General features: G+C 47.3%; 1 protein-coding gene across 3 annotated transcripts in view; it reads left to right on the top strand.

Annotated features, from left to right (window-relative positions):
- Positions 1 to 11,071, top strand: part of LOC133059726 (BOLA class I histocompatibility antigen, alpha chain BL3-7-like) — a 43,249-nt gene extending 32,178 nt beyond the window's left edge. The window contains exons 1-8 of one of the 3 annotated variants that reach the window (XM_061147252.1): positions 5,104 to 5,263; positions 5,576 to 5,845; positions 6,045 to 6,320; positions 7,233 to 7,508; positions 7,626 to 7,730; positions 8,158 to 8,190; positions 8,330 to 8,377; positions 8,541 to 11,071. In XM_061147252.1, coding sequence (XP_061003235.1) covers positions 5,191 to 5,263; positions 5,576 to 5,845; positions 6,045 to 6,320; positions 7,233 to 7,508; positions 7,626 to 7,730; positions 8,158 to 8,190; positions 8,330 to 8,377; positions 8,541 to 8,545 — 1,086 coding nt within the window. In that variant the 5' untranslated portion in view covers positions 5,104 to 5,190 and the 3' untranslated portion in view covers positions 8,546 to 11,071. Of the gene's footprint in view, positions 1 to 5,099; positions 5,264 to 5,575; positions 5,846 to 6,044; positions 6,321 to 7,232; positions 7,509 to 7,625; positions 7,731 to 8,157; positions 8,191 to 8,329; positions 8,467 to 8,540 lie in introns of those variants that run through there. The other 2 variants (XM_061147250.1, XM_061147254.1) reach the window with 2 other exon arrangements.
- Positions 11,072 to 13,665: the final 2,594 nt, after the last annotated feature.

Here is a 13,665-nt window from a genome sequence, read left to right as displayed (position 1 = left end):
AGGAATTCCTTTCATCTCCTTCGCTCTCTCCCTTTCTCTTTTCCCTTCTTCCACCTGTACTTGAGTCACACCATACCTGTAAGGATGTGAGAGTTGGACTATAAAGAAAGCTAAGTGCTGAAGAATTGATGCTTTTGAACTGTGGTGTTGGAGAAGACTCTTGAGAGTCCCTTGGACAAGAAGGAGATCCAACCAGTCAATCCTAAAGGAAATCAGTCCTGAATATTCATTGAAGGACTGATGCTGAAGCTGAAACTCCAATACTTTGGCCACCTGATGCGAACAACTGACTCAGGTCTTGGAAAAGACCCTGACGCTGGGCAAGATTGAAGGTGGGAGGAGAAGGGGACAACAGAGGATGAGATTTTTGCATGGCATCACTGACTCAATGGACGTGAGTTTGAGTAAACTCTGGAAGTTGGTGATGGACAGGGAGGCCTGGAGTGCTGCAGTCCATGGGGTCACAAAGAGTCGGACACGACTGAACGACTGAACTGAACTGATGCATGTAATTTCAGAAAAATACCAAAAACATATAGTTTACCAGCAAAATATAGAGCTGACTCCTGTGTGTTTATCTGCTGCTGCTGCTAAGTCGCTTCAGTCATGTCCGACTCTGTGTGACCCCATAGACGGCAGCCCACCAGGCTCCTCTGTCCCTGGGATTCTCCAGGCAAGAATACTGGAGTGGGTTGCCATTTCCTTCTGCAACACATGCATGCATGCATGCTAAGTCGCTTCAGTTGTTTCCAACTCTTAGGCTGTGACCTATGGACAGCAGCCCAAGAGGCCCCTCTGTCCACAGGATTCTCTAGGCAAGAACACTGGAGTGGGTTGCCATTTTCTGGTCCAGTGTGTTTATCATCGGGTGGAAAATAGAGCCTCTCCCAGTGCCCAGGCCAGAAGCCCCTGTGCCCCTCCCCACACAGACCCCGCCTCCCTGTGCTCTGGTCCACTCAATGACCGTCCCCCACCCTCTCCTCTTGGGTTCCTCCCCTCAACTTTATAAGTATGTACAAGTCCCACGAAGTAGTGATACCTGTTGTGTTCAATAAACACGTCCTCTTGGGCTAAATGAAGACTTCTGTGCGTCCTTATGTTTACCAAGTTAAGGAAAACACCAAGAGCTCAAGGATTATATCCAGTGATGGGTAGTTTTGAACACTTATGACCTTATGGTGATAAACCATGGTTTGGCTAATGTCTGAACACTCTATCTGTTAAAATACACATTAAAGAATATTTCAGAGCATGCTGTATTTTAAAGCTATATCTAAGACCTGCACAGACAAATCCATGACTTCAATATTAAGATTATTTTAATGTGCATCAACCTATGAGTCACACAGTATCTTTCAGAGGAAAGAGATGAGATTAATTAACAACATTCTAGATATGCATTGACCAGTATGATAGGTAGTAGCCACATATTGCTATTAAATTAAAATAAAATAAAAGTGCTCAGCACAACAGACACTTTAACGTGTAAATAGCCTCATGTAGCTACTGGCTACCTGACTGGACAGCACAGACATAGAACAATTCTTTCACCACAGAATGCTCTCTTGGAATGGACTGCTCTTCATGATTTGTTGGCTTCAAGTCAGGTGCATTAGGCCACATGAGATGAAAGGGCCAATAATATTTTTCTTAGACACTCTGTCAGATTTCTGTCTGGAATATGAATACATATTAAGCTGGCGTGTAACAAAATCAAACTAGGTTATGAGTGGGTCTGGCGCCTTCAGGTACAAACTGTCCCCAGTTCCAAAGGGGAAACACCTGTCCCCCCACCTCCCTTCCCAGACTGAGGATACTCTCTGGCATCACTTTCTAGGGGGTGAGTTCTCTCCTGGAGCAGCCCAGGGGCAGGGCCCTCAGTTAAGTTTGGGGAGGCAGGGAGTCCAGCTCAGGAAAAAGCATTTTCCAAAATGAAGAGGAGGCAAAGGCAGATATCAGTTGGGAGACGCCCTGGTTCATTCAGAACAGCAGTTCTCAGAGTGTGGCCTGTGGAACCCTTGATGTCACTGAGACCCTTTCCTGAGATCCCTGAGGTGAAAGCTACTTTCATAGCATCGCTCAGATATTATTTGACTTCTCACTATGTTGACATTTGCTTTGATGTATCACATACCAGTAACGGACTATGGTAGCAAACTGCACTAGTAATTATTTTCACCAAACCTTTCTTGTAGAAAAAAAGAAAACCAATAATCAGGTTTGCTTTAAAATATCCAGAATGACACATTAAAAATTCTTATCTGTCCTTAATAAGCCAAAATGGAAAAAATATGAAAAAGAATATATATATATACACATGTATAAGTGAATCACTTTGCTACAGCACAAGTTAAAATTATAAATCAAATATCATTCAATAAAATAAATTTTTGTAAATAAAAATTCTTATGTTTCCTAATCAACATTCTTAAATACAGATTTTAAAAGTATCATCTGTGATGACATGGAAAGTGTACTTCGAGCACTTCTACTACATTTCAAAGTCGTGTGGCCCAAGAAAAAATTCTGTGTGAGTTGAACTACCCTCTTTTTCATTGAAAACAACTGTTCATGAAAGAATGAATGAGCAGAAAGATCTGTATAATTTAGTGAAACAATGTATTACTTTGTAAAAAATATTGTATTAGTACAAGAGATGTTCAATGAGCAGAATAGGCTGATGGATTTTAATGTAACAGAATAGAAAATAGTCAGTGATATTGTTTCAGGTCCACTGCAGAAAAAAATCTTTGAGAAACTACAATTTGTATAGGTTTACTTTTGTATCCAAGATGAACATCCACAATTATCTGAAAAGATTATTCCTACATATGTGAGGGCTTTTTCACTTTCACAGACTACCATCAAAGTAACAGATTCAATGCAGATGCAAACCTGAAAATCCAGTGATCTTCTAGTGAAAGAGACAGGAAAGATACTTGGAAAAAATGTAAAAAGCTCTATGCTTCTCACTACCCTTTTTATTCTGGGAAATAGTTATTCATATTAAACACATGGGTTATTAATATTATAGCCAGCCTTTAGGACTTCCCTGGTGGCTCAAAAGGTAAAGCGTCTGCCTACAATGTGGGAGACCCGCGTTCGACCCCTGGGTTGGTAAGATCCTCTGGAAGGGAGGTGGGAGGGGGGATCGGGATGGGGAATACATGTAAATCCATGGCTGATTCATGTCAATGTATGACAAAACCCACTACAATATTAGCCTCCAACTAATAAAAATAAATGAAAAAAAAAAAAAGATCCTCTGGAAAAGGAAATGGCAACCCACTCCAGTACTCTTGCCTGGAAAATTCCATGGACAGAGGAGCCTTGTAGGCTACAGTCCATGAGGTCGCATAGAGTTGGACAAGACTGAGCTACTAAACTTTCTTTCTATTAATATTATTCTAAATAAAGAAACAATAATCTTTAAAGTGTATTATTTGTAGTATGGAAAATATGCATAGAAGTGGTCACATAATACTCTCCTTGGGGTCCTCACTAATTTGTAAGATTGTGTAGATATTTTAATCAAAATCTCAAACAGCCCCAGAGCTAGGACTCAGGGAGACAGGGGACAAAGAGCTCTCGGAGGGGAGTTCAGTTCAGTTCAGTTGCTCAGTCATGTCCAACTCTTTGTGACCCCATTGACTGCAGCACACCAGGCCTCCCTGTCCATCACCATCTCCTGGATGCTTGCTCAGACTCATGTCCATCGAGTCAGCGATGTCATCCAACCATCTTATCCTCTGTCATCCCCTTCTCCTCCTGCCTTCAATCTTGCCCAGCATAGGGGTCTTCTTCAATGAGTCAGTTCTTCCCATTAGGTGGCCAAAGTATTGGAGCTTCAGCTTCAGCATCAGCCCTTCCAATGAACACCCAGGACTGATTACCTTTCAGATTTCCTGGTTTGATCTCCCTAAAGTCCAAGGGACTCTCAAGAGTCTTCTCCAACACCACAGTTCAAAAGCATCAATTTTTCAGTGCCCAGCTTTCTTTACAGTCCATCTCTCACATCCATACATGACTACTGGAAAAAACAGCTTTGACTAGATGGACCTTTGTTGGCAAAGTAATGTCTCTGCTTTTTAATATATTATTTATGTTGGTTGTAGCTTTTCTTCCAGGTAGCAAGCATCGTTTCATTTCATGGCTGCAGTCACCATCTGCATGATTTTGGAGCCCCAAAAAATGAAGTCTGCCACTATTTCCATTGTTTCCCCATTTATTTGCCATGAAGTGATGGGACCAGATGCCATGACCTTAGTTTTCTGAGTGTTGAGCTTTAAGCCAACGTTTTCACTCTTCTCTTTCACTTTCATCAAGAGGCTCTTCAGCTCCTCTTTGCTTTCTGCCATAAGGGTGGTGTCATCTGCATATCTGAGATTATCAATATTTCTACTGGCAATCTTGATTCCAGCTTGTGCTTCATCCAGCCCAGCATTTCATATGATGTACTCTGCATGTAAGATAATGAGCAGGGTGACAATATACAACCTTGACGTCCTCCTTTCCCAATTTGGAACCAGTCTGTTGTTCCATGTCCAGTTCTAACTGTAGCTTCTTGACCTGCACACAGTTATCTCAAGAAGGCAGGTCAGGTGGTCTAGTATTCCCATCTCTTTAAGAATTTTCCACTGTTTGTTTTGATCCACACAAAGGCTTTGGCACAGTCCATAAAGCAGAGATGTTTTCTCTCTTGCTTTTTCCATGATCTAGGGGATGTTGGCACTTTGATCTCTTGCTCCTCTGGCTTTTCTAAATCCAGCTTGAACATCTGAAACTTCACGGTTCAACTCCTGTTGAAGCCTGGTTTGGAGAATTTTGAGCATTACTTTGCTAACCTGTGAGGTGAGTGCAATTATGCGGTAGTTTGAACATCCTTCCTAGCAGGAGGGGAGGGATCAGGGCAAAGTCCCAGGTCCTTGGAGCGCAAGCCGCTCAGGATCTCAGGCTCAAGGGCGGAGTCAGGGGCTGGGACGCTCCGAGTTGGGGATTCCCCGTCTCCCCGAGTTTCACTTTCTCTCTCACAACCTGTGTTTAGCCCTGCTGCCTGGACACTCGTGACGCGGCCCCAGTTCTCACTGCCACTGGGTGCCCGGTTTCTAGAAAAACCGATCAGCGTCTCGGCGGATCCCGGTTATAAAGTCTCCACCGACCCCCCAGACTGCTTCTTCCCAGACCCAGAGGATGCGAGTCTTGGGGCCGGGAACGCTTCTCCTGCTCCTTTCGGGGATCCTGGTCCTGACCGAGACCCTGGCTGGTGAGTGCGGGGTCGGGAGGGAACGACCTCTGCGGGGAGGGGCTAGGGGACCGCCCGGGAGTCTGGGGGGCAGTAACCCAGGGACTGAGCGACCCCGACGCCCCTGCCCAGACCCGCCCCTCCCCGGGTCCCGGCCTGTCCCTTCTTGCTTCCCGACCCGTCCTTTCTACCTCTTTCGAAGATCGGGCCTGTTTTTGACCTCTTCCATCTCACTGGCCCTACGCCCCCCCGCCCTCCCGGCCTCAAGACCTCGGGCCCGGGATCCGCGCCGGGAGGAGGGTCGGGTCGAATCTCACCCCTTCCCGCCCCCAGGCTGCCATTCCATGAGGTATTTCTACACCGCCTTGTCCCGGCCCGGCCTCGGGGAGCCCCGCTTCATCACCGTCGGCTACGTGGACGACACGCAGTTCGTGCGGTTTGACAGCGACGCCCCGGATCCGAGGATGGTGCCGCGGGCGCGGTGGATGGAGCAGGAGGGGCCCGAGTATTGGGATGAGGAGACGCGAGTCTCCAAGGACAAAGCACAGATTTTCCGAGAGGGCCTGAACACCCTGCGCGGCTACTACAACCAGAGCGAGGCCGGTGAGCGACGCGGGCCCGGGTCCGGGTCACGTCCCCCATCCCCAGGGACCGGCCGGGGTCGCCCCGAGTCTGCGGGTCCGAGGGTCACCCCAACACTGCGGAACACGCCCGCACCCCGACCCGGGAGGAGCCGGCGGGGCTTGACCCGGTTTCATTTTCAGTTTGGGTTTAATCACCGCGGGTGGTCGGGGCGGGTCAGGGTCTCACACCCTCCAGCGGATGTCGGGCTGCGACGTGGGGCCGGACGGGCGTCTCCTCCGCGGGTACAGGCAGGACGCCTACGACGGCAGAGATTACATCGCCCTGAACGAGGACCTGCGCTCCTGGACCGCGGCGGACACGGCGGCTCAGATCACCAAGCTCAAGTGGGAGGTGGCAGGCGTTGCGGAGAGCCGCAGGAACTACGTGGAGGGCGAGTGCGTGGAGTGGCTCCACAGACACCTGCAGAACGGGAAGGACACGCTGCTGCGCGCAGGTACGAGGGGCGCGGGGCCTCCCTGATCTCCCCGCGGGCTGGAGCTGGCTTCCCACGAGAGAAGAAAGTGGGGTCCCTGTGGGAACAGCACCCCAGGTTCTTGTCAGGAGAGGGAGGAATCTGCCCAGGTTTGATATTCTGTACACGAGAGTCACCCAGTGGCCCTACTGCTCTGAAGGACAATTAAGGAATCCAGTGTCTTTGAAGAAGAAGCAGGAAACAAACCATCCCTGAAATAGCGGATCATCGGTGCCCTTCGACCCTGGCCACCATTTTGTGATCCTTGACTTTCTCTCTCAAAGCCTGTTCTCACCGGAGAGCATTTTAGGAGGCCTGACTCCAGCTTTTCTGAGTCATTCAGCCTCCACCAGACTCAGGACCTTTAGTCTGTATTCTCCCCCTAACATTTTTAGAGCGCCTATCCTAGTCTGTCATCCTAGAAATTTCCAAGGACTAATACAGATCATCCCTGATCTCTGATTTGAGGCTGTTATCTAGCTCTTGTGCTGATTTTTTCAAAACCATGGTCCTGAATGTTCTGTAACTCAGAGGGTAAAAAAGTTCGTAATAGTCTGGGAATCTGATGTACAGCCTGGTAACTATAGTTAATAATAATCCTGTATTGTATACTTTAAAATTGATGTTAATCATTCTCATCATCCCTGTCAAAGACAGCGCACGTAAGGCAAGTTGAGAAACACATTAATTACCTTCACAGTGTACATATATATATATATATATATCAAAGCAACATGTAGTACACTTTAAATGTGTACAGTTTTTGTTAAGTATAGGTCAGTAAAGCTGGGGGGAAAAAATCACTGTTCTGTTCTTTCTCGGGATGGTCACATGACGCTGCTTCAGTGACCTGTGGAGGTAACACAAACTTTGAATTTTCTGATTCTTCCTCAGACCCTCCAAAGGCACATGTGACCCATCACCCCATCTCTGACCTTGAGGTCACCCTGAGGTGCTGGGCCCTGGGCTTCTACCCTGAGGAGATCTCACTGACCTGGCAGCGCAATGGGGAGGACCAGACCCAGGACATGGAGCTTGTGGAGACCAGGCCTTCAGGGGATGGAACCTTCCAGAAGTGGGCGGCCCTGGTGGTGCCTTCTGGAGAGGAGCAGAGATACACGTGCCATGTGCAGCACGAGGGGCTTCAGGAGCCCCTCACCCTAAGATGGGGTAAGGAGGGAGATGGGACTGAAGCTTCCTCTCAGACAAAGCAGGAGCCCTTCAGGACTCAGTTCAGCAAGGTCAGGACTCAAGCTGAGGTCAGGGCCCCTTCCCTTTCCTCCACAGAACCTCCTCAGACCTCATTCCTCACCGTGGGCATCATTATTGGCCTGGTTCTCCTCGTGGTGGCTGTGGTGACTGGAGCTGTGATCTGGAGGAAGAAGTGCTCAGGTAGGGAAGGGAGGGAGGATCTGAGTTTTCTTGTCTCACTGGGGGTTTCAAGCCCAGGTAGACGTTTACCTGCCTGGTTACTGGAAAGTACCCTCCACACATGTGTGGAGTCTGGAGCTGATGTTAACATTTTTCTTTTCTAAAGCACGTGTGAAAATGAAAGAGAAATTTTTCACCTTCCTAATTCCAGTTAGGGACCAGATTTCCAGTACATGAAGGTCAGAGGGAGGTCCTTGCTGAGGACAGACCTCCAGGAGGGCAGGTGGTCCATTCCTTACACATCTCCCTTCTCTGTGTTCCTGATCCTGTCATGAGTTTTGACCACAGTTCCAGAAAGTTCTCTGGGGTTCAGGACTAAAGAGGTACCTTTAGGATCTCATGACTCAGCCTTCTCCCTGGCCTCTCATGTGATATTTTCTTCTCACAGGTGAAAGAGGACGGATCTACACCCAGGCTTCAAGTAAGTATGGAGGGGGTGATTCCTGAGACCCTTGTGAGGGTGCAGACAGGAGGCCATGGGGGACTCACCCTCCTCAAAGTGCCTTCTCTAGTTTCTCTCCTGTGGGTTCTGACCACGTCCTGGTTTTGTTCCCCTCCAGGCAGTGACAGTGCCCGGAGCTCTGATGTGTCTCTCACGGTTCCTAAAGGTGAGACCTTGGAGAGTCTAGATTGGAAGGGAGATTGGGGCAGAGGGGACACACTGGGTGGCAGGGATCTTTGAGTGGGACATGCGAGCATGTGGGGGGCTGTGGAGAATGTGAGTGCTTACATGATTGACCTGAACTGGTTCCTGATTCTTTTCTCTCACAGTGTGAGACAGCTGCCTTGTGGGGACTGAGGGATGCTCGGTCCTGCTTTGTGACGTCAGATCCCCAGATCCCTCTTTCTGCAGCTGCATCTGAATGTGTCTGTGCTGCTATTAGCATAATGTGAGGAGGTGGGGAGACCGGTCACCACTCTCCATCGGGCCCCCTCCCCACCCTGACCTGTGTTCTCCTCCCTCATCCACTGTCCTGTTCTGCAGAGACGGGGCTGGGCCATCTCCATCGCTGTCAGCTTCGTATGCACCAAGTAATGTTGCCTTATTTCCTTATTGAAGATAAAATCCATATATATGAATTTGTATTTTGTAGTTGGTGCCATGAAGGGGGATTGGATAATAAAGGTGAGGATTCCTAAAGTTTGAAAGAGGAAATAAATTGAAACACCGAGAACCTTCCAGAACCATTCACATGTTTGCTCTGCTGAGTCAGCTGCAGGAGGGACAGGTGGAGGCTGTGAGGAGCTGAGTGTGGACAGGGCCTGTGCCCAGTCTGATCAGGGCCTGGAGGGCATGCATGCACTGGACTGCCCATGCACTGCCCGTGGTCACTCCTGGACTGGGTCCTCTTCTCCATTCCATTGTCCTTGTCCCTTCAGTAAATGCTTGTCCCACCAAGGACCTGTGATCATGGACTCAGAAGTCACCTGGGCCTTGGTGTATCTCCAGCACCATGGGCAGGGTGCGTTCTTCAGTGGTTAGCCTAGGATCAGGCCTTGGTTCAATACTTAGCTCCTGTCATTTTTGAATGTGTTTATATTTTGCTTATTTAGTTATTGCTATTATTGTTGTTGGTGTAATGACTGTTCTATTTCATGTGTAGAGTTCTGGTCCCATTCTTCTCTGGGTGACCCCATCTCTAACAGCAGCAGGGGTCACTTTGCCTGTGATTATCCCCACAAGTCCAGGGGATCCATGCACACAGGATCTCAGCAGTGTAAAGAGAGAAATTTTAGAGGCATCCAGTTCTTGCCCTCTTAGAGATTTTGCTGGATTCTTCTTTCCAACTTTTCTCCATCTTTTTAAAGGAACCACATCCTGGAACTTACAAAGAAGAGGGACCCAATCGTTCATATCTTGACTTAATTCTTGCTGGACTTCTCTCTTCTCTGCAATCTTCTGCCTCTTCTGCCCTCTTCTGCCCTTACATCTTCTAAGGCTACTGTTGGCTCCCATCTCAACTCATGGATTTAGAAAGCAGTGTCTAATAAAATCACAGCAGGTTGAATATAGGAGCTGGAAGTGAAGGATCTTCCTTTCTGAAGAGACAAAGAGCCTTGTGTGTGGTGTGTAGGCTGATTGGTGTGGGAGGAAAGGCAGATCAGCCTTTGTGAGTAAAATACAGGCAGCATTGAGGTCAATGCTGTCGGGAGTCGCCAGGATGCACCCAGTCCTTGACAAGGTCATGGGACGAGGGAGGAACCTGCAAGGCAGCTCTTCCTCACATGGGGCTGCCCCGGGGGCCCAATATGTCCCCTCCGGAGCCACCAGGATGAGAAAGGAACCTGCAAGGCAGCTCTTCCCCTTGAGGTTGTCCCGGGGACAAGGTCACGGGATGAGAAAGGAATCTGCAAGGCAACTCTTACCCTCGAGGTTGTCCCAGGGGCCTGGTATATCCCTTTCTTCCTTCTGTCTTACTGTTGTTGGGCTTTCCATTAATTTTTGGAAATGATAATATATAGTAATAACGCCTTGTTGGAAAAGTCCAAGCCTTTTTGGAAATGTTCAAGATTGCTCTGGCTCAGGACACGACCATAAACATCAAGTCATAAAAGAAAAGGCCACAGGTATAGTTTGGCTGCTTGCTTAAAAGATTATAATGTTCTAGAATAGAAAAGAGTAGAGGTGTTTAGATTTAGAAGTAGATATACTGCTTTAGTTTACTTGCTCCTTGGTTGAAAGGGTTTTCTCTACTGCTATTTCCTTGCTGCTATTTGTTCATTGTTTCCCTTTCTTTAAACAACATGGGATATTATGGGTATTTTTGTAAAATTAGAAAATGGGGTATATAGAATTTTAATAGAAGATTTATATTAACCAGTTTTACTGCCATTATCTTACTATTAATAGAGGTGTTTTGCTGCTTTAGAGGTGTTTTTGCTGTTTAATAGTTAATAGTTGTAAATTGAGATTTTGTGGTTTCAGGTAAAGAAAAATATCAGGTTTTTCTCATGGTACTATTTTCAGACATGTCAAACATGTTACTGTGACCCTTCCCATGTATTGTTTTATTGTCCAAAGAATTTACACTATGCCTGAGATTTGTGGAACATTGTTTTTGTTAGAGTGAAAATGTTAGGCCATTGAGGCAAGAAGACTATGTACGGGACATTTAAGTATAAACCCTGTAATCAGAAACATTCTAGATGAATGCTTAGGGGCAAAACCTGGGGAAAAAAATATTGACGGAAGCACAAACCAATATCTGATGTAATATATGGTGACTTAAGGGGGAGGTAACATTCATTCTATAAAAACTGAGCTATCCTAAAAATAAAAAAAAGCTACCTCTTCTACTCAACGTCTGTGTGTGTGTGTCTGTCTTCTTCCTCACCGACGCCACTCATCCCTTGGATACTCCTGGTCCTGCCAGGGCTGGACCTCGGCACAATGCCAAAGGATGTTGTGCTGTAACTGCCAAGAGACAGCATGTGGCCTGAGGTCACATTAATAAAGACACTGTTTCTAGAATAGGGAAGTGCTTTACTGACCATTCATTGAACTGATATTTGTTGTGTGATGGAGACATGACACACTATTTTTTAATTTAGGAGAACTCAATGAACTAACAACAGACAAACCTTGTCCGCCATGTGTGGTGTGTTCTAGGGAGAAGGGGCAGAGCATGTGCTATCAGCCTAGTAAGTGAGGGACTGTTTCCCTTACAGGTTGCTAAGTGCTCTGAGGAAGGTGACCCAGAGTATCAGTGTGTGGGGACAGGGAAGGTGGCTGTGTTACTAGGCTGGACAGTGGGCCTCATTGAAAAGGTGACCTTTAAGTAAAGATGTGAAGAACATGAAGGAATGTCCACAAGGATGTCTAGGGGCGGTTCTCTCCAGGCAGTGGAGACTCCAGTGCAGATGCACGAGGGCAGGAGGGTGTTCAAGGGAGAGCCAGGAGGCAGGTGTGACTGAAGGAAAAGGAATTGCGATGAGATCCCATCTCAGGCCAGATCCTGTGGGCCTCCAGCATAATAGAAGGGTGTTGATTTTATCTCAGTAAGCTATGGAGTTATAGGATGATGTGAACAGAGGAGGACCTGGTGTGACTGCTCTCTAGAAGCATCAGTCGGGCTGCTGTGCAGAGTCAGGAGGTGAAGATGAGGGAGGTGTAGAGGAGACTCTAGGAAACAGCGCAGGGTCCAGGGTGGGGGTGCTGGTGCTTGCCTGGGGTGTGAGCAGGGAAGATGATGGTGAGTGAGTGGATTCTTGATCTATTCTGAAAATGCATTTTACAGCATTTCCCAGTGGATTAAATCAGAGTTATGAGAAAGGGTGAAGGAGTACCACAAAATTTGAGATTTGCAAGTAAGCATGTGGGGCACCTACAGTGGAAATGAGGGGACTCTGGAAGGAGCATATTTGAGGAGGCATCACCATCAGCATTTGGTTTAGGAAAGTGGCAACTGAATTAGGTTTACTAGTCTAGGGTTCAGGTGAGATGACTTGAGTGGAGAAATAGATGGAAGAGGTGACACCATATAAATGATGTTTAAAGCCTTGAGAACAGATGAGGTGACAGATGAGGGGAGAATTGGCTACCAGAAGCAGAAGGACGAGGACTGAATCCTGAATCCCCCGCGCTATGGGAACTGATCAGGCCACACACCTGAGCAGATGGCACCATTCTGACACCAGGTCTAGATGGCACGTGGAAAGGGGTCCTGAAGGACATGAAGGAATGTCCACCTGCACTCCCCTTAGAGACAGAAGGTCTGGAATAGACTTACAGCACGGTTGGTGCTGATCTTCAGACCACACATTTCAGAGCAAGAACACAGGTCTGGATTCCCACCTGTCTGCGCACCAGCCTCCCCTGTATGGCTTGTTCATAATAGATTCCCGGACTCCTTGCCCTACATTCTAGATGGTGGATCTGGGGAGAGGCCTGAGTATTTTGTAACAATCTCTACAAGCAGTCCTGAGCAGACTGGGATCCACTGATGTTAAAGATCAGAGAATGATTAAGGCAGGGAGGGGTCTTAAACACACATTTAAATGTTTATTTCCTGAGAGGAAAGTAATAAAACATTTGGTACGAGTTACATGTAGTTTCTGCCGTGTGCTATTGCCAGCCTGAAAATTTAGGAAGTGATTATCATCTCACCATAAAGAGTCTCTGAGTTGCTAAGGGAATAGATCTAAATTTTCTCCACACATGCAGAAGAGGTAATGAGTGACATGATTCAGTTGTCAGACAAAGCTATGGTGGTGATTATTTTGCAGTACAGAAGTGTGTCAAATCAACAATTGTACACCATAAACTGACTCAATATTGTATATCAATCATAATAAAGCAGAAGGAAAAGTCTCTGAATCCTTGCTCTCTGAGATTCTGCTACATGGTATTCTTAGGTAATTCTGAGTGGGGGAAAAAATATTTCAAATTGTTCTAAATGGAACAGAGAGAGGCACACTTGTGGTTTCGGGTTTATTTCAGGGAAAACCGCTGACCAGCCCTGAGGCACAGCTGGGAACAGAATCCTCACCCAACCCGGGTCGGGTCGCACACAGGAACCCCTTCCCCTCAGGTGAGCACAGACACCACTGTTCACAGCGCTGTCAGCCCTGATGCTGGACAACAGACCCCGTGACTAGACCTGCTCTCTGCTGCTCTGACGCCTGGACGACACACGGCCGCCTCTGCCACGCGTGCCATGTGTGCCTAAAGCATCCGGTGCGGTTCCCGTCTCTCTGTGGCGCCATGTCCTAAGTAAGAGTCCAGCATGTGGTCACCTGCCTGGTGGAGCCTCAGCCTCTTTCTACCTGCAGGAATATTGAGGAAGCAAGGTTTTCTGTCTAATGGAGGAAGGTGTCTGCCTTCTATCAATATCATCAAGTGTGAAATTCCCCTCATTTGGGAAGAGGGTACAGATTCTGGTGTTGGAGAAGGAGA

The sequence above is a fragment of the Dama dama genome, chromosome 7, assembly GCF_033118175.1.
Source record: "Dama dama isolate Ldn47 chromosome 7, ASM3311817v1, whole genome shotgun sequence".
NCBI lineage: Eukaryota > Metazoa > Chordata > Mammalia > Artiodactyla > Cervidae > Dama > Dama dama.
Note: the sequence above shows the minus strand (reverse complement) of the source record. Positions and strands in the feature narration are given on the sequence as shown.